At 39.9% G+C, this 24,551-nt stretch overlaps 1 protein-coding gene across 10 annotated transcripts in view; it reads left to right on the top strand.

Moving 5' to 3' along the window:
• PATJ (PATJ crumbs cell polarity complex component) overlaps window positions 1-24,551 on the top strand; it is a 156,919-nt gene that overhangs the window by 88,521 nt on the left and 43,847 nt on the right. For all 10 annotated transcript variants that reach the window (XM_069788566.1, XM_069788564.1, XM_069788563.1 and 7 more), the window contains 3 exons: window positions 5,531-5,727; window positions 14,543-14,634; window positions 24,131-24,203. In XM_069788566.1, coding sequence (XP_069644667.1) covers window positions 5,531-5,727; window positions 14,543-14,634; window positions 24,131-24,203 — 362 coding nt within the window. The remainder of the gene's footprint in view (window positions 1-5,530; window positions 5,728-14,542; window positions 14,635-24,130; window positions 24,204-24,551) is intronic.

Below are 24,551 nucleotides of genomic sequence, written 5' to 3'. Positions count from 1 at the left end.
TGGGAGCATTAGTTGAAGTGTGCCAAGGTGGGAGCATTAACTGAAGTGTGCCAAAGAATAATAGAAATTCTGGGGTTTATTTTTCTCTGAAAATCATCACTTCAGTTTTGGTAAATGACTTCCAAATGGTGTACATGAAGCAAAGCATTGCCAAAGGGATGGTGTGGCTGTCAAAGGGAGATTGTAGGGGATGCTGAGTTTCTGGATCAGATGGGGAACCCACAGCTCCCGCATCCCACTGCAGGGATGTTCCCTGCCCACGCATTTGGAGATAACAGCTTTTACAAAGATGTGAGCCCCAGCAGCCTCTGTCCTCTCCTCTCACCACCTGAGGGAGGGGGACTGGTCATAACATGATCTCTGGCTCTTCCATTTAGATTTGCCAGTTTTGAATACAACTGCCCTATTTTTCTCATGCATGCTGATCACTAAGAGAAGAATTGGAATGATTTTATGGAATTTAAGAAAACATTACAGAAATTGTCTTCTCTCTATTTTTCAGTTTAAGGCTTATGAAAACAGACAAGTGCATTGCTTTTGAGATAAGGTTTGAAGAACTGTCTGCCTCCTTGGAGCTGAATAGAGGGCTAGTGGGAAGATTAAAACAATAAGCTTATTATATTATTAGTAGCGGGAGAATTCTAAACCCCATTTGTTCAATTATGGTCCCTTCAATATGCTTATTTAGGTTCTTGTAAATTGTAATCAGTAAATTGGACGTGCTGCCCTCACAGCTCTAGGGTTAGCTTTCAAGGGACTCCCTACTTTTTTTTTTTTTTTTAATGTTTATAGTGAAATCAAGAAGGGAATTAGTTGTTTGATATGCAAGGTTGGCTCTGTGTAGTGGATGCTGGCTGCATTCTGATATCCATCATTACTAAATGAAAAACAGTGGTTGTGATGCTGCAGCACTGCTGTCTAAGCAGAGTAATCTCAGAAAAGGCTAAGACTGTAACCATGTTATGTGCTATGCGATAAAAATGGTAGCTGAAACCATTAAAATGAACACAGGCTGATAAATGAGACCATTGTAAAGTCTCCAAAAGCCAGCATATGTTGCTAATAGTTATCTGAGGTAACGCAAGAGGGATGTAAAATCCTCAGTATCACCTTCTATATACAAATATCGTCTGTCATCTCTTTTTGTGGTGTTTTTCCCCCTTTCTTTTCTCTGTATTTTGCCTTGACAGTTTTAATACTGAGCATTTGGTGCTAAAACCAATCACCTAGCTGAGTCATCCAGAGCTTTTTCTTTCCTCTTTTTACCTTTCTAGATGGACTCTAATTTGCATCACGCAGAGACACCATTTTCAAAAGAAACACCTCTTCCCTTTCAGCTCATTTAACTGGATGGAGATTTCAGCAGGTTTGGGAAGCAGGCTCCTCAGCCCTTTGCAAGTGCTTTATATATCTTTGTAATTTAAAGAGCCTTTTGCCTTCCTGAGAAGTGCTGTCTGTTTTTTCCGTGCAGATAAATTGTGTATTTGTTGCAATACTAGATCATGCAAACTCCAATATCCTGACCATATTGTCCCCATTTATTTCTTTTATCTCTCTGTTTAATATAATAGGAATAGCGGCTGAAGCAGGGAAACATATGCAGCAGCATAATAGTATATTGTTTGAAAGCAGTTGTCTTCCATTTCCAGGGTTTCTCTTTGAAATGTAATTGTCTGCTAATATAACTGGGAAATATTATTGCAGGAGCTTATACTTGTGCTTTTAGTTCACGTTACATCTGTATAGTATTTTTAAAAGACACTGGATACAACCTTAGCTAGTTAAGTATCGTTGGTGAGATATGTTTGCAGAAGTTGCGATAGGCATATTGTCACCGAATGTGGAAACAACTCCATGTAGTGCCAAAACAAGAAACGCCGTGTCCCATGTGTAATGCAGCAACAACAGAATTACAATTGCCTTGTGTAAAGTATCTGGTAATGAAGGCAGATAATGGAATTCTTTGCAAAAGCAGATGCTAACTGGCTCCCCAATGCTAGGCAGAGAACTGAAAAGTGATACCAGCTGGAGGGGAGAAAAAACAGCTGAAAAAGGCATTAAAAAGAAGATGCCTTAGATGCACGTTTGTTTAAGCAGTAAATACTTGTTTAAAATAATCTTATGAGATTCTTATTAAGAGGCAAACTGAGAATACGATTACAATGTTATAGGAAGTCAGCTGGATGCCCAAAGGATATTTGTATGCAGATTGGATGAGTAACGCAATGACACCGCTGGGAATAGCGTGTTATCATTTACACCGCAAGGCTGGCTGGTGAGGACAGCCCTTGGAAGTGTTTAATTGCAGGAGGTGGGGCTTGCGAGAGCCAGAACCTTCTGTTCTTCAGGGAGGAGACAGCATGCCCAGCTAAGGGAGGCTTGAGTTTAGGAGCAGGGGTATCTCTGCTTGTCCCTACGTGCATGAACATGTACACACATGCTTGCGTCTTCTCTGGCAGCACTCGATAACGGTGCCCTCCTGCCGGGCTGGAAGCAGCGCTCGGCACGTAGCATCTCCATTGTTTCCCCTGTAGTCTCCCACTATTTTACCACTCCAGTCACCCCAGCCGTTTCAAATAGTTGCTTCGTAAATGAATGTGATAATTTAATGAAGGGCTTAGTCCACACAGGTTTCCTTCTGTTGTAAGTATGGATTTTTTCCAAACCTGGGGAGCAGGGAAAACCCTTTGGGGAAAAAAAAAAAATACTCTTAACAAATAAAGCAACTTGATGACCCCTGGAGATGGTTTCTGGTTTTTGCCCAGATAAATTTTTCTTTACCCAAAGAATTGTTCCCACAGTGGGGGATTACTGGCACAGCTGGAGTGCTGAGCTAGGCATCGGCCAGTCCTGGCCCAATGCAGGGAGACCAGAAACTTTAGTGGAGCTCTGCCTCATCCCAGGCAATTGCCCTAACTACTGATTTTTGGAAGACTAAAACTTACTTTTAGTTTCGGCCCAGCATCGGAAGGGAATATATGCGTACTTCTGAACAGCTAACATTTTTCCCATGTGAGAAAACTCATTTTTGGGCTGCTCCAGCAGGAGGGAACGCGGCAGAGTTTACAGCCTTCCTGACACTGGTAGTCTCAGACAGCAGTTGTCTGCAGATCGAGGCTCGAGCTAGATGCGTCCATGTGCAGAGTGTCGCAGAGCAGCTCCTGCATCAGGCTCGTGTTGGGGAATTTTAAGGAGTTTTATTGACAAGCAAGAAATGAGTGTTGAAGCAGTCTCTGAAGATGTGCAGTTTCATCTGTACAGGGTTTAAGCGTGTGTGTTCTGCTTGCCCCTTCACCTCTTTTCTGTGTGTCCGAGTACCCGTTGCTAAAAACATGCTTTAAACGTGCGCTTTGCCCCTAGCAAATGAAAGTGAGATGTGTTGTCCATGTAAAACAAGCAAGGGAAGGAACTGTGGCAAAGCAGCGATCAGTCAACAGCATCCCTCCAGAACACTGATTCTTTGCTTTATCCACAAAAGTGCAATCGCTAAGAAATCCCTTTTCTGCTGATGACTTGTTCTTAATATTCTTATGGCTGGGATACGCTGCAGCTACTTGCTGTGCTGTAATGAGTGGTTTGTCTAATTGTGGTGGGCAGAAAATGTTTTAGTGCTCTTCAGGTCTGGACTTCGCTTAATGGGAAAAGAATATTAAACCTCAGCGGTGTGAAGAAAATGTGTGTGGCTGTGTATGTGCTTGCAACTGCTGTACTTTCAGAAGCACTGTTTTCAAGACCTTTCCTCGCTTGCTTTTCTTCGGCAGGAGGTATCCTGCAACTAAGCAGAAAAAACCCACTTCCCAAATTCAAGTAGCAAATCACACCTCTAATTACATTTTGACCCCATTAGTTAAGAAATATATTAAAGAACTGTGCAGCTACATGGATTACCATTTAATGCAGTTATATGAATTTTTGGCATATAATTGATAGTAACAAATGAGTTTTCTAATTTTTTATGATATTCTGATTTTGTGCAGACCTCTGTAGGGCTTTACAGCTTTCCAGGGATAACATCTCACCCTTAACATACGCCCCCAGGATTTTAGGCTCAGGCTGCAGGCCACCAGGGATTTAGAGCGCGGCAGGAAAATGCCAGCCTGTAAATACAGCAACAGGAGAGCTGGTTCTTGTCTGTGTTGCTCTGAGTGTACGTCATGCTCTCGGGTGCATCTAGGGTTGGAGACGGGAGACTGCTCCCCCTGTCCCAGCGGTCTCTGCCGAAGCACAAGGGGCTGCCGGTAGAATTGCTGAAGAAGGACCCTCTGATCGGAGAGCCGCTGGGGTGGACCCAAGTTTGGCTAAATCACACTGGCAGCCTGCACAGGGGCCGTGGAAGCAACACCTCTGCTTCATTGTCTGACTTCTCAGCAGTTTTTATTCACTTTTAGTTGCTTCCCTCTCACCTTCCCCAGCCCTTTCCCCTCTTCCTTGTTGTCATGGGAACATTCACTACAGTGGTTAAATCATACTATTAAAATACGCTTCCCTGCTAGAATGGTAATAGCTAATATTGATCTAGCTACTGCAGCTGACGCAGGGATATAGTTGAACATATAATATCTCTTATTCCTCTTCTTAATGCATAATGCAGCAGTTTCTTTCACCTTGGGCTCTATACTAAAGGTGACATCCAGCCACAGCAAAATACTTTTACTTGCCTTTTTTTAATGTGTGGCCCAGCTGAAGCATTGGATGCAGGTGGTGTTATGAAGCTGGCTTTAAAATCTGCAAAGGACAGTCAGACAGGAGAAAAAATTCACACTCTCTGTGATTGACCCTCGCAAGCAGTAGTTACAGATGTTTTCATGCCAGTGGTGAAAAGACATTCAGATTAAACTGTCAACATCCACAGGCATGCAGTGTGCTCCTAATAACTTTGCAAGTATACTGCGCTCTGTCACAGAAACAGTTGAAATGCAGATGAAAGACAAATAACTACCTTAATGCCAAGTGAGGCTGCATTTAAAAATGTAATCATTCATATACATTGTCACTGACATCTGCTTTGAGTAATCATCTGCACAGTAGCACATAATGTTAAGCACAGCATGGTAAGCATATTCCTGAGTCACCAGAAAGAAGCAAAAGTAAAAGATTCTACCTTGAGATGTGAGTTTGCAGTATGTTTGCAATGTAAGCATTTCAGTTTCCCACAGTGGTTAATTAACCAGCTCTAACTTTATGAGAGTTTCCTGAAATTGATAGTTCTTGTAAGGTAAGATTGAGGTGCCTCTGGAATTCCCTTGTTTACCCTCTTTTCAAAAAATTTTTGGTTTAGAACCAGCCTGTTGTACAAATAATTAAAACAGTGCAGTTTTAATGTGAATAGTATTTGCAGCTGATGCTGCATTTTGCTGTGCGAGTGATACAGGCACAGCAAATGATATTTTAGAGTCTGTGCTGGAAAGACTCTGTTAACAAAGACTAAATGCTGAGAAGCCATCAATTTCTAGCATATTTGTATGTGTTCTTCAACATCTGCATGTAAGTTATTTTCTATTATAACTCATTATATGTTTGATCTTTCTAGAAAAAATCAGGCAAAGATATGCTGATCTACCAGGAGAGTTGCACATTATTGAGCTTGAGAAAGACAAAAATGGGCTCGGACTGAGTCTCGCTGGCAACAAGGACCGCTCTCGTATGAGCATCTTTGTAGTTGGTATCAATCCAGATGGACCTGCAGGACGAGATGGAAGGATGCATATTGGCGATGAACTTCTAGAGGTAAGTGTTTCCTTTAACTACGAAGCAGGGTTCATATGGAGAGAGGGAGAGGCATATGTGAAGCTATCATTTGAACCTTAAATAAAGCCTGCAAATGGAATTAGGTGGCTGAGGCAAGGAGCTGCACTGATTTATGCCAACTGAGAACTTGGCCTTTGGCAGGTAAATGTGTTTTCAGTGAAACAAAAATCACTGGCCTGTGAAAACTGATGTCTTGTCAGTGAAGTCTGTGCTCTCAGCATGTTCACAAGCTATGCTTAGGGAGGGACTGTTGAAAGGCGGGAAGGGGACAGTAAATCTATCCTTGTAGTGCATATGTGGTTTTACAGGGAAATTCACACCTTACATTAGAAAAAAACCAAAACCCCCCTCAAAGTTACCATATGTGTTTTTACAGATGACAGGGATATTCCCCATCCTGAAAATAAATTTTATGCTGTAATCTGTTTTGATCTGTTGTAACTTAAAATACTTATTTTCTTTAGTCGTGTCTGGCACAAGTTCACCCACAAGGCAAGAGAGCTCGTTAGCAAGTAGAGTATTTTGTCTTCACTTTTTCTCCTATCTCCTTGCTTCACCTTCAGGTTGAAAATGCGGATTTCCTACACTTCATCTGATTTTTGGCTATTGCAAAGTGACACTTCGCTGCAGTACCTGCAGTGGTTCCCCACATGATTGCTTCAGCAGTTTAAAAAAATCAGCCATCCCTGGGGATCTTTGCTTTAGAGAGAAGCATTCACTGAAGAGCAGGTATATGCTGACCTACTGCTCTCCATGGGTGGTGATTTTTTGATCTTTCAGCAACTCTCTGTGCCATCAGAACCACCTATTTTCTCACATTTCTTGACTTGTGAAAGAGCAATTTGACTGCCTGGAGATACCTTGGAAGTACTCAGAATTGTCTAAGCATTTGTCATTGTCTAACAGTTCTGTAATTATGGGTTTTCAATACACATAGTACAAGAAGGACTTGTTTTGCTATAATAATACCACCATCTGAAGTTTATTATTTTCTTTTTAAGTGTGGTAAATGGTATGAAGGTTTATACCATACTGGAGTAGGGTAGGAAAATCACTTTCTCCTTCAAATTTATGTTCATTCTGTCTCTGGCATCAAATTCTAATGGCAAAAAAATTAAAATTGTCGAATTTCGGGTGTCTGCCAGTTGAAAGGACTCATGATACTGTTTTCCTCTGTGCATATCGTAGACCAGGTAGTTCCTGGTAGAGGAAAGGTAGAGCCTTTTGCATCAATACTTTCCCACAAAGAAGGATCCACTGAAGTTTTCTTATATCTCACGAGTTACTCCTTGCAGTGTTTGTTTGATCTAATGTTAGGTATTGCTAGCAGTACTTGAAAGATGCACCATCTGTGATTAATCACATCTGTCTCAAGGCCTGGGATTTGCCTGCATGAGCCATGTTATAAGTAGCATTTTCCAAAGTGGTGGTGTTGCCCTACTTCCTCTCCCTGTCAAGTTGGAGATAAAATGATTTTTTTTCTTCGGTGGAAGGAAAGTGATGTTCTCCATCTCAAAAATGCTAAACTTCAGATAAACTGAAGTTCAAAGAGACTTTAGTAACTACCTTGCTTGTTTACCTTTGCAATCAAATTAAAGGTGTGTCACCAGTGGGCAGAAGTGCGATTACTTACATGAAAGGATGTGGTGATCTCATTCTGGTCCCCAGTGAGTATGCATCCAGTGTCAAAACATCCTGTATTACAAAGGAATGGGTTGTGCATTAGGCATGTACAGACGTCTCACATTCACACCAGTGGTCAATTATTCACAGCCCTGGTTTTTGTCTTTTAAAAGCATTTCAGTGTTATGCAAATAGCATTGAAATGGCATTAATGGGCATTTTCACTGGCAGGTTTTTTCTTAATAACCATTAGGTTCAATAACTATTTCAGTAACCGTTAGGAATCCTCATACCCAAGAAGTGTATGGGTCACTGAGGTAGGAATATCACAGAATGGTTGGGCCTGGAAGGGACCTCCGGCAGTCTTCTGGTCCAACCCCCCTTGCTCAAGCAGGGCCATCTCAAGCCAGGTGCCCAGGACTGTCCAGATGGCTTTTGAATATCTCCAGTATGATTTCATGCTACTTCCATGCCAGTGATGCGGAGGTCAAGTTGGTCAACCAGCTTTACTTGCTGTGTCTTTTAGAACAAAATGCATTAAAAGAGCATTAATGGCAAATGCAAGTGTTCAGAAGTGAGGAAATGACAGAATCCAGACTATTTGGTTTTCTCCAGTTGAAGACATAAAATTAAAGACTGTGAGTATCGTGGTTGGTCGCAGAAGCATTTTATCTCTCCCATGGTATCCTTCCCTCATTCAGAGGCCTGGATGGACAATCTTTACCGATGAAGCAACTTAACTTCTCTTCCTTTGGGTAGTGCTTCACTGCATGTAGGTATTAAATTGCTCTACCTGCAGACTGAGCTGCTGGCCATTGCCCACTGGTCAAATACGTAGTTATTCCATAGGAAAAAAGGTATTGGACTTTGCAACCACTTCATTCATAAGTATCTGAGGTCATTTTTCCTGGTATTCTCATCTGTTCATTAGCAAATAGACCACCCTCAACCCTCACCTAACTGCCTATATTTGCATCTGCATCTTCGATTACGCATCAGTTTTGGATACTAGAGCGTATCGGCAAGAGAAGGGATTGACATCTTAGGAAGGCTCTAGCATTTCTGCACTGTCCTGGGTTGCCCCAGTGAATCCTGTTGCTTAGTGTTGCTCCATTAAAACAGTGGATGCAACTGCAGTGTGTGCAGATAATTCCCCATGGCTGTTGATGGGGTTAAGGTTAATGGGATGGAGATATATAGAGAGCTATAGATAGACAGATAGATATTACCTCTTCATTTTTCTTTTGAAATGGGGTTTGATTGGATTCAATTGAAGGATGTGGCATATTGCCAGACTGCCTCAGCTCCTTATTCATAAAATCTTTTGTCACTGAATTAATGAAATATCATCTCACTTTTAGCTTCTGCAAACAACAGTAGTCTTTTGGGGGCGTGATCCTGGCTCATTTTCAAAGTCAATCCAGCCTATACATTGAGTGAAATGCAGGTCACATTAAAAATTGTATGTAATCCTTATTTTTTTAATACATCTTCTGTGATGTATTTTGGATGGGTATGTTGCTGGAGAAAACAGCTTTTGGAGGGAGAGGGTCCTTTCATCCTACTTTCATACGTGGAGGAAAATTACTTGGGTCAGAATTTGGTCCCTGTGCAAAAGAATGTATTTTTAACATGACACAAGTTCTGCTTTTCAGTTCTTTTTCCAAGCAAAGAAACCATCTGTGGTGCTCCCGCCTTGCACTCTTGCTGTTTTAGTGCAGGTGTCTGCACTGCTTCGTGTCTTATTAGTTTGGGCTTAGTCCCGTGGCTGATTGTGCCCAGCATGGCCCGCCGCGCGTTCACGTGGTGCTGTACCTGTGCTGTTAAGCCCTGCTGCTCGTGAACTCTGCATGGGTCTGTCCTGTTGGTAGGTTTTATTCACACTGAATAATCCACCCTGTTATTATCATCTCTCCATAAGAGAGTCGACTGTGTTCTATTAATAAACCAAGCTGTTCAGAGCCCTGTTATGCTAAATTACTGATGTTGGGGTTTTCTGCCATCTTCATGTCCCTGCTTATCTTGCTGAAAATGGGCCAGGAGGTGGAAGGAAACTGCTCGTTTGGATGTTTTGCTCTAGGAGGCCACAGCACTTCTTGAAAGAGTGAAAGCTAGTGTTCATAGTCAAGAATTGCTGGACAAATTTGTCTGTTTTTCATTCTGGACTGTTGCATGAGAGGCAATTTTTTTTCTTCTTTTCTTTTTTTATGCCACTTTTGTCATAGCTTAAAGCCAGAGGGCTTTTGTGCTAAATGTATTTTTATTGCTATTTTATTTTAAGATTCTTAGATAAATATGTTATGCTGTAATAATATAGCAGATTCATCAGTATTTTGCCCACGTAAATGAACTACCCACCCAAATTCACAATGCCACTTCTGTTTTAGAATGTGGGGGACTGGCATTTTATTCTCAGTTTATTTGTTGTGGGATTGTTATGCTTCTCCTGTGTCAAGACAGTTACTTTGGATTAGGCAAGCGGCACTATCCCTCAAGAGGGACAGTAACTTGAATGTAGAAAGACAGTGAGGTTTTCACATGAGAAGAGTCATCTTGAATGATTAACTCTGGTGTTTTGTTTTTTTATTCCTATTTAAACACAGTAGTCATAGCTTCTGTTCTTCTTAGATTCATTTACTGAAGGTAATGTTGAGGGATAGCGACCTTCTGGTCTTTTCATAGGAGGATACAAATACTTTTTTCAGGTACTTTGTATACAGGTACCAGTTAAGGTTAGTGTTGGGTGGTGGTTTTTAAAGCTGCAAATCAGATAAAGCTGTAATCGGAAAGCTGGTTGTGCGCGAGGGCACAGGCAATCTGCGGTTTTCTGTCATCCTGTCTCTCTCTCTGCGCTCTCCAGGTGGGGAACCACAGGGTTCAGCTGCCTGCCAAGCCAACGGCAAAGCTGAACTGCAATGCGGGGCAGGAGATTTTCTGTCTTTGTGGAGGTTATGGTCTGTTGATCACTTTAGATGATGCACTTGTTTGAATGTGTTCCGGGCAAGAAATTTGGTGAGGAAAGAAGAATTCGCATTCTAATTGATTATTTTTTTCTTTCCAGGGTTTTCCTCATGCTTTGTTATTTGGGGGTTTGGTGCATTTTATGGGGTTTCAGTCTATATAATTTGACTCATCAAAAAGTTTTTGAAACTTTTCCCATTGTTTCAGAGTCTGGTTGTATCTGGAAATGCTACAATTCCTGTGGTTTGAAGGAACCTAATGCACTGGTACAAAGAAATAATTATTGTAGAAAGCGGTGCCAGTTCTTTTACTAGCTTTGGGGTATCATTTAACTTGATTTTCATAAAAATCAGATGATACTAATTTTATGGATTTCCATTACTGCCACATAGTAAAAACAGTGCTCTTTTTTTAAAAAAATCCATATCTAATGTTTCTCTTCTGCAAATTAAAGTTCGAGAGGCAAACAAAGCTTTAAATTTTTTTCTCTTAAATTAAGAGTTCAGATTTCCGTGAGTCTGTACTTTCTGCTACTTCAGCGTATGAAACTGTAAAACAAAACTTTGTAGGTGAAGGCAACAGTACATTTGGGATATGTGATAAAATCTGCCATAAAGCAGTGTAGGGTTATATTAAAGATTGAACTTAAGTGTGGTGACCTGACCTCATACATGTAGCATGTTTTTGTTTTTACCTTTCTCTGTTCTCTGCTGTCTTTCCAAGAAGTTATGTAAAGAGACGTTTAAAGAAGAGTTGAGGTTGATTTAGATCAGTTTATTTCTTTTGCTTAGTCAAAGCTTTGTTTTTCTTTTCTAATCTCTAATGAAAAAAATAAAGCACAGATTCATAGGCTTTGACTCCCAGAGTACTATTTGGTTAATCTGACATGTTACTTTATTTAATTTGAAAGATTTAAAATAGCGTTGCTTATGAAATCCTAGATGTTTTCTTCTTTTTTTTTTTTTTAATTTAAGTAGGCTTTTGTGCTTTGCTCGTCACTGTGGTATCCGAAGCTAACGGAACATTAATTTACTTTGCAAAAGAAAGTGACCTTTTTAAAAAAAAAAAAAAGAAAAAAGAAAAATTAATACTGGCTGTAATAACTATGTGGGACAGTCCAAAACCTTGTGGAGATATATTACTTTGATTATCCTTTCATTTTGGTGTAATTAAATAATTATAACTTACAGACCCAGCTCACAGCTAATTAAATTTTGGACTATTTGATACATCTAGTGAATAGGAATAATTTAGCCAGAGTAAAGACTATAAATTTTAATCTAAGAATTCTGCTGTTTAGAAAAATTGGTAGTAATTTAACTAAATCCAAACAATTTGTAAAGCATACAGGATTCCCAGTGAATAATTTATTTCTGAACTTAGAGAAATTAAGTCAACAAACTTGCTGGAAGTTTCAAGTCTAGCTTGAAGCCAGAATGCAACTGAGCATTAATTTTTGCCACTGGTTTTATAATTTATCTTTCAGTAACAAATTGTGGCCTAGGATATTGCTTCTTGCCCTACATTTGCAACCATGGCAGTTGCAGACAGCACCATATTAAACCCTTACAAATGTTGGCGTGATGCTATTTCCTCAGTGCTGATCGTTTCATGCCAGCTCAGACTCTTGTAGACCTTTCTTGGGTCTCTCTTTGTACAGTGAGCAACTTGGTAGGTAAATGGTTTGCATTTCAATCTTAATGAATAACCAAGCGTTAGAGGTTTTATTCTTGTCCTTGCATTGTCCTTGTTTAACTGATGAACTTGCATGTTGTTTTGACCCATTGAAAAGAAGATGGGAGTATTGTGAAGTTGCCAATATGACTGAATAGGCTGTATGGTGCAAGGCTGTAAGACTTGGCCAGTTGTTTCTTGTTTGAATGAAAAAGTCTTCTAGGAATACAAAACCAAAATCCAATACAAACATTTTGAGTAACAAAAAGCCCTTCTATGATTACTGGTAAATTGTTCCTGGGCTCTGTTATCATTATTGTTTTAAACAGCATTGGTATATCAAATGTGAATGTAAATATTACATTGTAAATTAAGAGTGGGAGGAAAAAATCGCAGTATTGAAACGAAGCTGGCTGCTCACTTTGGAAGGGTGTATGAACACTCCAGCCCCAAAGAGGTGCATTAATCTAATCAAGATGCTTGGAGTGAGAATTTTGACAGAGTTAAATAACAGATTATTCTGCACGCTTGGAATCCTCTGATGCTTAGATAGCAAGACACGAGACGAGCTGAACCATGAACCTGAACTAACATCGTGGCTCCAAATACTATTAATTTCAATTTTTTTTCCTTCATCTTTAAAGTTTTGCCTTCTTTTTTGGACAAAATACAAGATGTTAAATGTAGCTTTGAATTAGTTTCCATGTTTATGTTTACAGGTATTCAGGTGTAGGTAAATAATTGTTCTTCCACAGATTGTTGTTATCTTGATGTTTATTCCAGTCTAAATTGTCGAAGCTGAAGGAAGACAGCTCTGGTAGTCCTGTTCCCTGCTGTCAGGGGAGGATGCTTTCCTTCACCAGCTTGCTGAGTGTTCGCTTCAGCTTAGTTGTAAATCTGAAAATCTTTAGGGTACAACTAAGAAACTGCTCAAGGGTTTTGTTAATCTTATTGACATAGTGGGGTTTGTCCCATCATACTCAGCTCAGCTTTTACTTTCTTTAAATTTATTGCGGTATTCATATCTACCATATGTTCTGCATATGATCTTCATGACTGCAATTTATGCAATGCCTGAGCTGAAAGGCAAGCATCCTCTTAGGATACCTGTGAGGTGGGAGGCATTGACGAAGGGGAGCTGAAGCCCAAGAAACCCAGGTCATTGTGGGCAGACTGAGGTGGAGCAAGGTGTTAAACACAAGTCCTGTGCCTGTGAAATGAATGAAATGCTTTAAATATTCCATTTTTACACTGCAGGTTATTTTTGTGGTATGATACTAAGTATGCTTTTGGTTGGCTTGGAAGTAACTACTATATTCATCTCAGAGATTCTGTTGTGCTTGTTGAAGTCCCACTTGCTGAGCATGGCACTGGGAGACAGTAAGCATCTTATTTGCCTCAGACTGGGAAAAGACTTCTAGTTCCTACAGAATGAAAAGTCCTGAAACACAATCTGTATCAAAGCCAAGCTATTTCCCTCTGAAAACTGCAGCATTTGCTTGCACGCAGCAAAAGTGTCCAACGTAGTGCTTGGTGTCTGTTGCTGTGCTGAAGTGTTTGATCCATCACAGCAAAAATGATGTGGCATGTCCTTAAATTGTCCTTTTTCTCCATGGGTATCAGTTCTGTTTCTTTCAGTGGAACTGAGGAGTCAGCACAACCTTAACAGCAAGTGTTCCTAAACTGCCAGTTGTCTGTAGGTAAGGTATAGGAGTGTCTGTCTCAAAATCTGTGCTGTTGTCGTATCTATATGATTCTTCTCAGGTCAAGCTGTTTTCCAAAAATCTGGGAACAATACTTAAAATCCATTCTATGGATCTGTGAAAAAGAGTAAAAAGATTTTTCTCATTTGTGGCTTACTAATAAGACTATAAATTAACTCTGCATTGGTTCCTGTTTTATATTGGTCTAGAATAAAACTTGGAATGTTTTGCTATTAATACAGTATTTTTTCTTTGATAAATTGGAGTCTAAGATGTTGAAAATGTAGTATTTTAAAATCCGTTCTAGGGCTGCAATTCTGTGGTCCGTCATGGAATCGGTATGAGAAGGAGGATGTTCTTAAAATCAAATTAGGATTTTTCCTTTCAAAAGGCATGATAAGAAAGCTGATAAGAAATGGTTAAAGTGTTGCTGCTGAGTTGTAGACTACTCACCACGCTCATCCAGTAGTTGGCCGAGGGAAGGGGCGGCAGCCTTGGGCAGTCCAAGGCCAAGCTGAGCAGTGCCCATCTCCCCCGATGTGCTTGTTATGTGATGTCTTTCTGCAGCACAGCTGTGCCTGAAAGAGGCTTTTAGTGCCTCAGCCCTGGTATTTCTGCCTCTACAACCCTGTACAGAGAGGTATATCTATCAGTGCAACGTTGGTATTCCTGTCTGCAAGAACCTCAAAAGTTAGGCGATTTATATTTTGCGGACCGCATTTTCTTTAAGTCTTATCTCTTTATTCCACAATAGATTTGGAAGTCTTGGTGGTATAAATTAAAACAATGCATACCTGTCCACTTACATGAAAATCTTCATTTTCTTTGAACAGATAAACAATCAGATATTATATGGAAGAAGTCATCAGAATGCTTCTGCAATCATTAAGACTGCCCCATCAAAGGTCAAGCTCGTTTTCATACGGTAAGAACAGTTCTCATCAAAACATTTGTTTGCACTTTAGCCTATTACATTACATGTTTACATATTTATCTTGTTTTGAAAATGCTGAATTTGCTTCGTTCTCTTTGAAGTGAAATAAACCTTTTCCTTGACTATTCTCAGAACAGTTGAACAGTTCTCCTTAATAACGTAAAAAAAAAAAAAAAAAAAAAAAAGATCTAATGTAATTGAATGCCTATTTTAGATGTGTCTGCTGAAGACTTGAGCTGTCTGTCCCTCTTGGGCTTGAGAGTGCCCTGATAAGAGCTGCTTCTCACTAAAGTGCTTTAGGTTGGTTCTGCCAGCACAAAGACGGGGCGGGCAGCTTGCTTCACCCAGACTGCCAGCAGGGAGTGAAAATGGTGCAGAGACATGGGGCTGGAGAGGGAACTGCTGTGAGAGGAGCAGGCAGGCAAGTGTGGGTGGAATACATGGAGCATGGGCATCAAAAGAGGATTTAAAAAGTGAACGAGGGCTTATTTGTACAGCAGGGGAGCTTGACTTTGACAAGGAGCACTGGGATGGCTTCTGTAGGAGGCAATATGATAAAACAACCTTTCATCTGCATATGAATTACATCTGGGCATCTTTTCTTTTACTCCAAGCATGAAAATTTTTCCTCTTTGTATGTGAATTAAGGACACGTCCATGCGTTCATTCAGTAGTTCAGGAAGTGTTACTCTTTTGACCCTGGGCAGGAGGTCTGAGAAGAAGCTGCCTCTTTCCCAGAACTCGTATATGCTTTAATATATTGGAATTTCATAAATGCATCTATTCCAGCAGTGACTTTCGTTGGGCACTTATCCCTATGCCATTTTATAACGTGGTCTTCCCACCAACATATACATCATACTTGAAATTGTTTTATATTCTTCGCTCATACACAGCTTACCTGTGAGCAATGTAATAATCTGTGGGTGAATGCATATAAATGTGTACATTTACTCGCACGGCTCTGTCTGGTACAGCATACACAGAAATGATGGAAGAGCAGCATTAGTGCAGTGAAGAATGAGTTGCTATACTTGGCAGCACAGAGGATCTGGAGGAGATTAATGATCTTGCCTGCAGCTCCCATGTTACTTTCCCCAGCTATTGAAAATTAAACGTCATGTACAACAACTCACTCACCATTACTTAATTGCATGTGGAAAATGTGTCTGGTTGGAAGCTCCAGAGGCCGAACCACAACTTCTGAAACCAAAACCCAGGGCTGGGTTTAGTGCTGTCAGGCAGCACGGAGAGCGTGAGCTTCTTGCGACCTGTCTTGCCGCACTGAGCACCGCAGCTGGCTGCAGAGCACTTCGCTCCACAGAGCCGCAACAAAGGCTGCGTGTTGGCTCCAGTCGCCCACGGACTGGAAATCCTCGGTGCATATTTTGTATCGTGTTTAAGTCGTAAAGGCCATGTAGGTTCTTAGCCGTAATTCCCCTTCTCAGATTGTCTGTGTAGAAGTGGATTTCAAGGCAAACAGTTGTCTTAATGATCATAATCAATAGATATTGGAAATACCATTGGATAATTCTTGTTTCTGTCTCTAGAGTTTAATTTCTTTTTTTAAAAAAGGTTTCTATTTTTAAATGATGCTGCTGAGGTTGTAAACTGTTATCTTCACACTTCCCAAGAGCATGCACCTTGCCACTGCTCTCTGCCTTGCCTTAGAGAGTACACTGACAACTGATGGGTCTGCTTGCTTGACCTGAGCAGCCATTCAAACAGCGATGAAAAGAAATTCTTCCACTGAGAGAATGATGTTATAGTAACTAGAGCACTGGCTCTAATGCGGGAGAAAACTAATGACTCCTTTTTTTGGATGTATTGTCAACTACTCATAGTAAGAGGGGTGTTTCTAAATTTTAGCAAAGCCAAATTAGACTGTCTCTCTTAAAGGTGAATTTTAAGGAGAAACGAGAATTATTTTCTTTTCTCATGCAAACTGTATTCCATGAGCCCATTCTATCTTGGTGCTTCCCGTTCCTACACCTTAGACCACAAAATGAGTGGATGTGATTGACTGAAAACACGAACCAAAAGACTGTGCTGGTCCCAGAAGTCTTGTCCGTGGTGCAGTTTGGTAGAAAATGTTTCTTCTTGCTTTATCAATTTATTTTAAAACTATAATATAAAATGAGGGTATTGAAATGCCACTACTTAATGAATTGTGGTGCCAGCTGTAGTAACTAAGAGCAGCAATAGACATCTTGAATCTCCATCCATCTCTTGTATGTGCATGTGCAATAGCTTTTCCAGCTGAGAACAAAGTGCTGAGTAGCAGACTCAGCTCTTCTGGTAGGTTTGCTGCTTGGCTGATTTCAGATGTATTCCTCTGGGCTCTAATGATGTGGAAAGAGCAGGATACCGTTACATTTGTTACGCTTTGAAAATGAGGAGGAGCCAGCTGCAACAGAAATACTACTTTCCTCCTCCTGAACGCTGTTACCGGTGCAACTTCTTTTAAAGGTAGAAGGCGCATAGCATAACATAGCCAAACACGTTCTGCAGCACACAGTAAGAGGCCACAGCTCACCGTAGCAAAATAACATGTGCTGCAGGAGTTATGAGAGAAATGGATTTGGTCTTCATGTACATGAAGTTATTAATGTTCTAATTTCACCAGTGAAAGGCCTGAGTAAGCTATAGTTTTCCAGAAACACGTCATTTTGCAGCCTAAAAAGTTCCTGCATGCCTGACTGAGCTGACCTGGGACATAAAATCAAAACTGGCAGAACTCTTGGGCTATTACCAAAAAGTGCCTGCTTTGATATGCCGAGGCCTTCTTTTCCTCAGATGAAGGATGCTCAGCGATAAGCATGCTGCTTTTCACATTGAAGCAGGAAACAGCATCAAGGTTTTCCTATTTCTGGTGTTTTGGTTCATGTGCAGGGCAGGGGGATGTTTCCATAAACTCTTTAATCAGTTACGAAAGAAACCCAGAAATTCCTGGGCACAGAAAAGCCTTTTTGTGAGAACTGTAATAACCATTATTAAATAACTTGGACTTTGTTGCACCCAAATTTATTTTTTCTAGGAAAAAATAAAGAATAGAAGGTGTCCTCAGCCTTTTAAACTTTTTACTAAAATCCTAACTTGCCGTCTGTGCTATAAAAATCTGTTCACACTTTTTTTATACCCAGGTAGTGTTACAATTGCATTCCCACCCTTTCCTGAAATTTTTGCTGATGAGACATAGTGCAGTAAGTGTTGTGAGAATCATAGACGTCCCCGTATATTTGGAGGCTTCTCGCTCTGGTTTATGAGCATCTTTTCCTCAATTAAGTTGACGATGATTATTTAAAACAGTTGATTTTGGCCAGATTCCAAAATACAGGTCTTAACACAGCACTGTTTCCCAGTGGTCTCATTAATTACATGAGCTTGTAATAGCATCTAAAAGATTTGCAGTTATAGTGTCTTTTTTTTTTCTTTTTTAGATTCAGTGCATCTTGTGCTTTGTAGCCTTCTACAGTAACAAATTTGAAGGCATTTAACCCGCTCACCCAGTTTATCAAACAAACAAACCAATTGCCTAGGCACGGCAAGATTTTCCTGAGATGAAATGGCTCATTCCAAGTGCTTCCTTTGATTAGTGTCCAGTTACGTTTTATCTGACCTCAAAGTCTTAGAGCTGCTGCATTAACTTCCAAGCTCCTGTGGCAAATACGGGTTGTCTTTTTGATTTCTGAATATCAGAAATAAATCATAATTTGACTGCAGCTTTCCGAGGTGTATAAAGGAGTCTTGCTATGGAAGCACTAATGGAAGTTAGTGGCAATAGGGCATGTAAAGGTCTTAGTTGCCTTTTGAAATTCTTCGTCCGAGTCTCCAAACAACAGAAAGTAGTCAGGTAATAATGAGAGAAAGGGACTTGCTTCTTGTAGGAGTCTCTGTGCCCTCGTTCCCAAAATAGAATGGGTTTTGTACCCATTGTGGTATTTGTTCATGCATTATAAGTCCATCCTTTTAAGATGCATAATAAAACAATATAATTAGATTTTACATCTGTAGTAGGAAATCCAGTTTATATCAGAATGCTCTTTTACAGTGAGAATTTTATGATTCAGCAAATTCAGAGTTTTTTCCATGCTCAGTTAACTGCCTTTAATCTGTTTTGGTGCTTCAGTGTTGGTATAATAAGCAGATCAAATATAGTTTGAGTGCTTGAATCAAAGTGAATGCCACTGATTTCAAACCATCATCCCATTGTGTTCAGTTCTGTGATTCATTCTTTGGTATACCTTCATTCCTTAAAAGAAAATTGTCCTGTGCTGTGATGAAACATGAGAAATGCTTTAAGAGTAAAGTACTGTAGGATTTTGCTTATTTAAATACCATCTGTTAGCTGTCCAGAGTCATCCTCCCACACTGCAGTCATTCGTTCTGTTATCGTTGCTTTCTGGTGACGGGATTGTAGCTTCTCAGTGAAGGCCACAAGTCTCTGTCACCTAACCCCTCCTTCTGTTTCTAGGTGTAATTGTAAAGACTGATCTCTTGTTATTTATGGTGATGTGCAAAGGAGAGAGATCCTTATACTCTGAGGACTGGTAAAGTGATGGCAGTGGCTGGGTCAGCCAGTTCTCGGTGCTGTTTAACATTCTCCATTGCTGTGACTTTTTCTGCTCTTCTTTTAGAGCCTCTATAAGTAACATTGTGTGTTATATGCCAAAGTCTCAAATACTGTCATGCTTTATAAATTATTTTTGCTTTAAGTTTGTTCTAACTTACATAATTGGTCATATTTTAATAGTATAAACTCTGTTTTTACTTGCTTTGATTGTTTAGTTTCTTTCATGTGGGAAAGCTTTAAAAATAAGCTCTTGCCAGACACTGTGTGTGCAAGTTTGAACTTTTCCTGTTTTCTTCAGAGCTGTTTCCTCCTTGCTGTCATACACATGTGGGAACAAGTGCGAGGTTGAGGAAGTTAAGTAATTTGGGCTCTTTCAAACCTTTGATGACCTAAGCTGCAGTTTATATGAACATTAGTTGTTCATTTAAAATATTTGTATGCATTTGGCTCTCACATGGTTAGGAGTGGATGGAGGGGAAATGGAGAACAAGACTGTTCTTGCTGTTAGTAGGAGAGATTTTTCAAGAAGATGCACAATACAAAAGTCTTGCCTTGACCCAGCTGAAGGAAAAATCCCAAGTGCCTTTTCAGTGTGCAACTTTCCTGCAGCTCCCCTTTTCCGAAGGAACTTCTAGAGAGAAAACAAAGATGAGAAAATACAAGATCCTGACCTGATTTTTCTCTTTTTTTTAACAAGCAGGATGTGGACAATATAAATTTTCAATAATCTGCAGGACTTTATGCCCTGGTGTCACAAGCAGTGGGAGTCCTAAGGGTTACTGGGCAGACATTGTTCATTCACTTGGTCTGCAGATCTGTTCCAACTAAGATGTCACGCAACTGCATACAAGCAATTGAGTTTTTCTCCTGGTTCTTGGTGTACTTTGTATTCCCAAAAAGCATCCACAACCCCTTACAAAGCTGTTGTCAAATGATCTTGTAGTGTTGATGAACTGTGTAGTTGCAGATAGTTTGGCAGGAGGTTCATCTCCCTTAGTTTAGACATCTAGAAGTCATCTGGACTTCTGTGATTAGTGAACAGTTGCCAGGAACCTCCAGAGAGCAATTCAGTTCATCCTGTCCTAAATTAGGTCATTTAGGTGCTGGGATGAATTGCCCTTCTGAGTGGATCTGGTTTGGGATTTGTCTTGATTTTGCACTGATCATAGAAGAAGTTTGGACGCTATCTTAGACAAGAAGCTCTGCTTTAGGCAGGTAATGAATCTCATTGGCATACTCAAGAAGGATTTTCTTAGTGTTTCATGACAGTGAGCTTATACCGTTGCAAACCTGAGAGGCAGAAGAGTAAGTAAAATGGAAAATGTCCTCAAAGGGAGGCAGGGAACCTGAATTCAGGAATTACAAGTCTGAGGTTGATGAGCAAATGAAAAAAAAAACCAAACCCCTGAATTTGGCTGAGGCTGTGACTTCTGGTTATCATCTCTAGAAAGATAACTTTCTGAATGCTTCATGGACCATTCCAGCTGTGTGTGACATTCCTCCGATGTGCCAGAGACAGCTTTCTGATAAGTGCAGCACAGCATTGCAGGGCAGCCTAGCTCAAGCCTTATAGCAGACAACTTTAACTTCCCTTCAGGCTTACTTTCTGCAGCATGGAATGAGTAATCCCTTTAGATTTATATTTGCATATTGCTCTCTTCAGGCTTCTTTCGTGCCAAGTGTTATGGTAGTTAATTATTAGTCAATAATAACTGTATTTGTCTCTGCTTAAGCTGCACATCTCCCCCTTCATCGGAGGTGCAGTTGTTAGGTAGAGTAAAGCATCAGAACTTCTTCTCTCTGTTCAGCGAGAAAGGACGGGGAATGTCCAGGGGTCCTATTTAGACTAGAAAGGAAGTAAAATGTAGTAAAGTATGGCAGCCTAATCAAATAAATCTGAAAGGGTATGAGCTTTTCTAAAGTTTGAAGAGTCTTTGCCACTTATATACTGCTTTGATCTTGCTTCCTGTGACATTTGCAGTGAGGAGAGCTTCTTGTTCTTCAATATGGAGCTATTGGTAGTGATGTTGATACAAGCAATAGGCACTCTTAACCTCCAAGCAGATCCAATTCCCATTTTCACTCAGAAACTCATCCTGAGAGGTTAGAAGCAATGAAAGTATTTGTGGGAGGAGTGATGAATTCCTTCCCTGTTCAGTTTATATGTAACTGATGAAATATAAACAGTTCTCTAGAGCACGAGCTCAGCAAGGAGGCGGGCTGCTGTCCCAGTGTCTTATACAAACCAGCACAAGAGCTGGAACAAGAGCGGTGGATGTTTATCATTTTTGGAGATACGGAGGGGGAGCGTCTGAGCTTCCCTGCTGTATGAATTGCATTGTGTGTTGCTTTGACCCTGAGAGTATGAAGCTGTGTCTTGACTGTGAAGGGTTTAGACACCTTAACCTCAAGCAATATTGAGCACTGGTAACTGAGAACAGCTTTCTCGGAGGTGGTTATGTAGCAACTATTGGCAAATACATCGAATGCTCATTTGCAGTCACTGTAGTTTGAATATTTTCTTCAGACTTCTAAGCTGTCTGCTCCTGCATCAAAAGAAAATGATTGCTCCCTTTAGTTGTAAATAAATTCATGTTTTCGTTGAGGACACTTAGGGAAGTGGAGAGCAGAAAGAGCAATTTATTATTAGATCTGTCACTTTAAAATATGTTCCCACTTTGATTCTGCTTTGAAGCATTCTCCTTTGAAGCAGCATTAAAGTATTTAAATATGTACGAGTCCTAGCAAGGGAAGATTACAAGTTGTGACACTTCGTAACCTTGGGTTTTTTATTTTTTGCATTTTTTTTCCAGGGAATTGCTGTAAGTGGTTTTTTATTGCTTGGAATTAAAATGGCCATCCATTTAAAATTGCGTAAAGATTTTTGCCCAGCGGTTGGAAAAAAACCCATGTTGTTATGTGTATATATGAAGTAGAAACTAGTTTGTATAATTAACTACACCCCACTTTGTCATGCAGATCATGAAGCTTCTGTCTAGCAATTTTTAGAACATTTCTTACAAAGGTTTATACATACTGTGTTATTTTCAAGTTTGCTCCTAACTGCAAGGTATGCAGCATGCATTGTAAGCTACAGGAGCGTTGTTAGTTTTCATGCTGTTTGTGCTTCACATGAACTATTGTCAGAAAACCCTCTACAGTCAAGTAAAAATTGCTGGGTCTCTTAGACAGACACCTTAACATTTGCTGATTTATTCTTATAGGTTAGAAAAGCAATATAATTAGATCGATGTCTCATGAAGATAGGAGGAAAAATGTCCTTGCTTAATATGCCTTACGGGGCAAAATGCACTTGGAAATTGTGAAACGCTTATGAAATTCATGGTCTTGATTCTGTGCATTCCTCAGATTTCTCTCTTGGCCCTGTGTACGCGTGTTTCTGCATCACGGGCCACTCTGGTTCTGATCTTAGCATGGTTTCTGACTCTCGCAAGGCTTTGAGCAGGACCAAGAGGAGAGGCTGGGAGCGAGTACAAAAATGAGCAGCACAGAACCAATTCCTTTGAATTGTATGGCTGTTTGGTTGAAGATAAGTAAATGAATTCATCAACCTTTGCCTGCAGGATTTATCATTTCAAATGCCTGTGACTGAATTTCCCATATGCTGCTCTGCTGCGAGCTATTGATTTACAGTGTTGTCTTTCAGTGATCAGAACATGCTAGCTTCATGTGTTTAACTCTTGAGGGATAAAATGAGACTTTTTTCTTTCAGGCACTTCTGTAAAATGTTTTTAAACACATACTAGTCTAATATTTTATTCTCGAGGAAAAAATTCTGCTTGTGTTACAGTCACCTGGAAGGTAGTAGATAGGACCAGAAATCAAACCCAGAACACACGCTGCATGAGAAGCCGTGTCCTGTCATCTCAAGATCTGTATCTGCAAAGCAGCAGTGTTACTGATACCTCCTCTGTCATGTTTGGTGAGCAGAGGCTGTGTGATAGTGCTGAATCTTCAGCAAAATGGGATTTGCATCATGTTCCTGGCTTCTGTGTTCTGTAAGAGTTGTTCACCCCCAAAATAAAGAGGTGCATTAGTACAGGTTTTGAAGCAAAATTTTGAGTCTTTTTTTCATATGCCTCAGATTTGCCTTAAACAATATCACTGAGGTCATATTTTACTTGATTCGGTTTTACAGAGGCCAAAAAAATGCAGAGCTAATTCCACAAGCCAAATAATTTTAAATGGCAGTTGAGGAAAAACATTAGCAAGACAGAATGCAATTTAATAAAGAAAAAAAGGCCTTTGAAAGTTACAAAGTAATCAGATGTCAACTTAGGAATGCATTTTAAAGAGGATAGAGGAAAAGATGCCATACATAATAAGTATCTTTGAAAAATAGTGCACTTTATATGTAGGGGAATCAATGTTCAACTGTTTTCTTCTTCCTGCATTTTATAAAAATTCTTCCAAGTTTTTACATCAAATCTTTTAGAAAAGACCACTGCAAATATGAACAAAAAAGAAAAAGCAATCTGTTGTAGTAAAACAGATGTTATATTTCAGTAATATGAATGTTACACTATAAACACGCAGTTTACAAATGTAGACGCTACTAGAAGAGGCTAATGAAGTATTAGCACATCTATTAATGTGTAGGGACCATAACTCCAACTTCATCCTCTGATAATCCGCACAAAATTAGATTTCCAAAGAATGTGATGTCAGTATGTCCGAAATGAAACTACTGTGGTCCCAAGAAGGGATGTAATCTGTTTGCTAGCAAAGAACAAAAGCAAAAATGAAGTGCTTTTCTAAGCTGTAACTTCTGGTAAGAAACAGTTACTTTTTAGGCTAGTAAGAGTATTTTCTTAATGGACAAGACCAACTCAAAAGAGAATTTTGGCCATTGTGGTTTAGTGTGTAATATGTTGTTGCTTGTTTGTTTTACAGAAGTGAAGATGCAGTCAATCAGATGGCTGTTACTCCTTTCCCATTACCTTCCAGCTCCCACTCTTCTATTGAGGTAAGGTTTATGGATTGTTTTTTTTAATTAGGGATTACTAAATTAGATAGATCAATCATAATTAGCAGTTCATTATAAATTCGAGCACCTTGTCTAATTAAACCCTGAATCATAAAATGCATTGGGTAGAAACTTGACCTAATAGGCATATTTTCCTGTCTCTTCTTTATTGATCTCATCATTACTGAAAGGGCTGGCAAGGCATTAACCACAGGTATTAAACAGGTTATTGCTGTACAGGAGGAAGAAAAGTCTCCAAATGAAAGCCTTTCCATCTCCTATCCTGCTCCTTTTTCAGCTGGTTAGAGTAGTCATGGTGAGGATCTTTTGCCTGGAAGATGCATATAC

This window comes from Haliaeetus albicilla, chromosome 8 (assembly GCF_947461875.1).
Source record: "Haliaeetus albicilla chromosome 8, bHalAlb1.1, whole genome shotgun sequence".
Taxonomy (NCBI): Eukaryota; Metazoa; Chordata; class Aves; order Accipitriformes; family Accipitridae; genus Haliaeetus; species Haliaeetus albicilla.
Note: the sequence above shows the minus strand (reverse complement) of the source record. Positions and strands in the feature narration are given on the sequence as shown.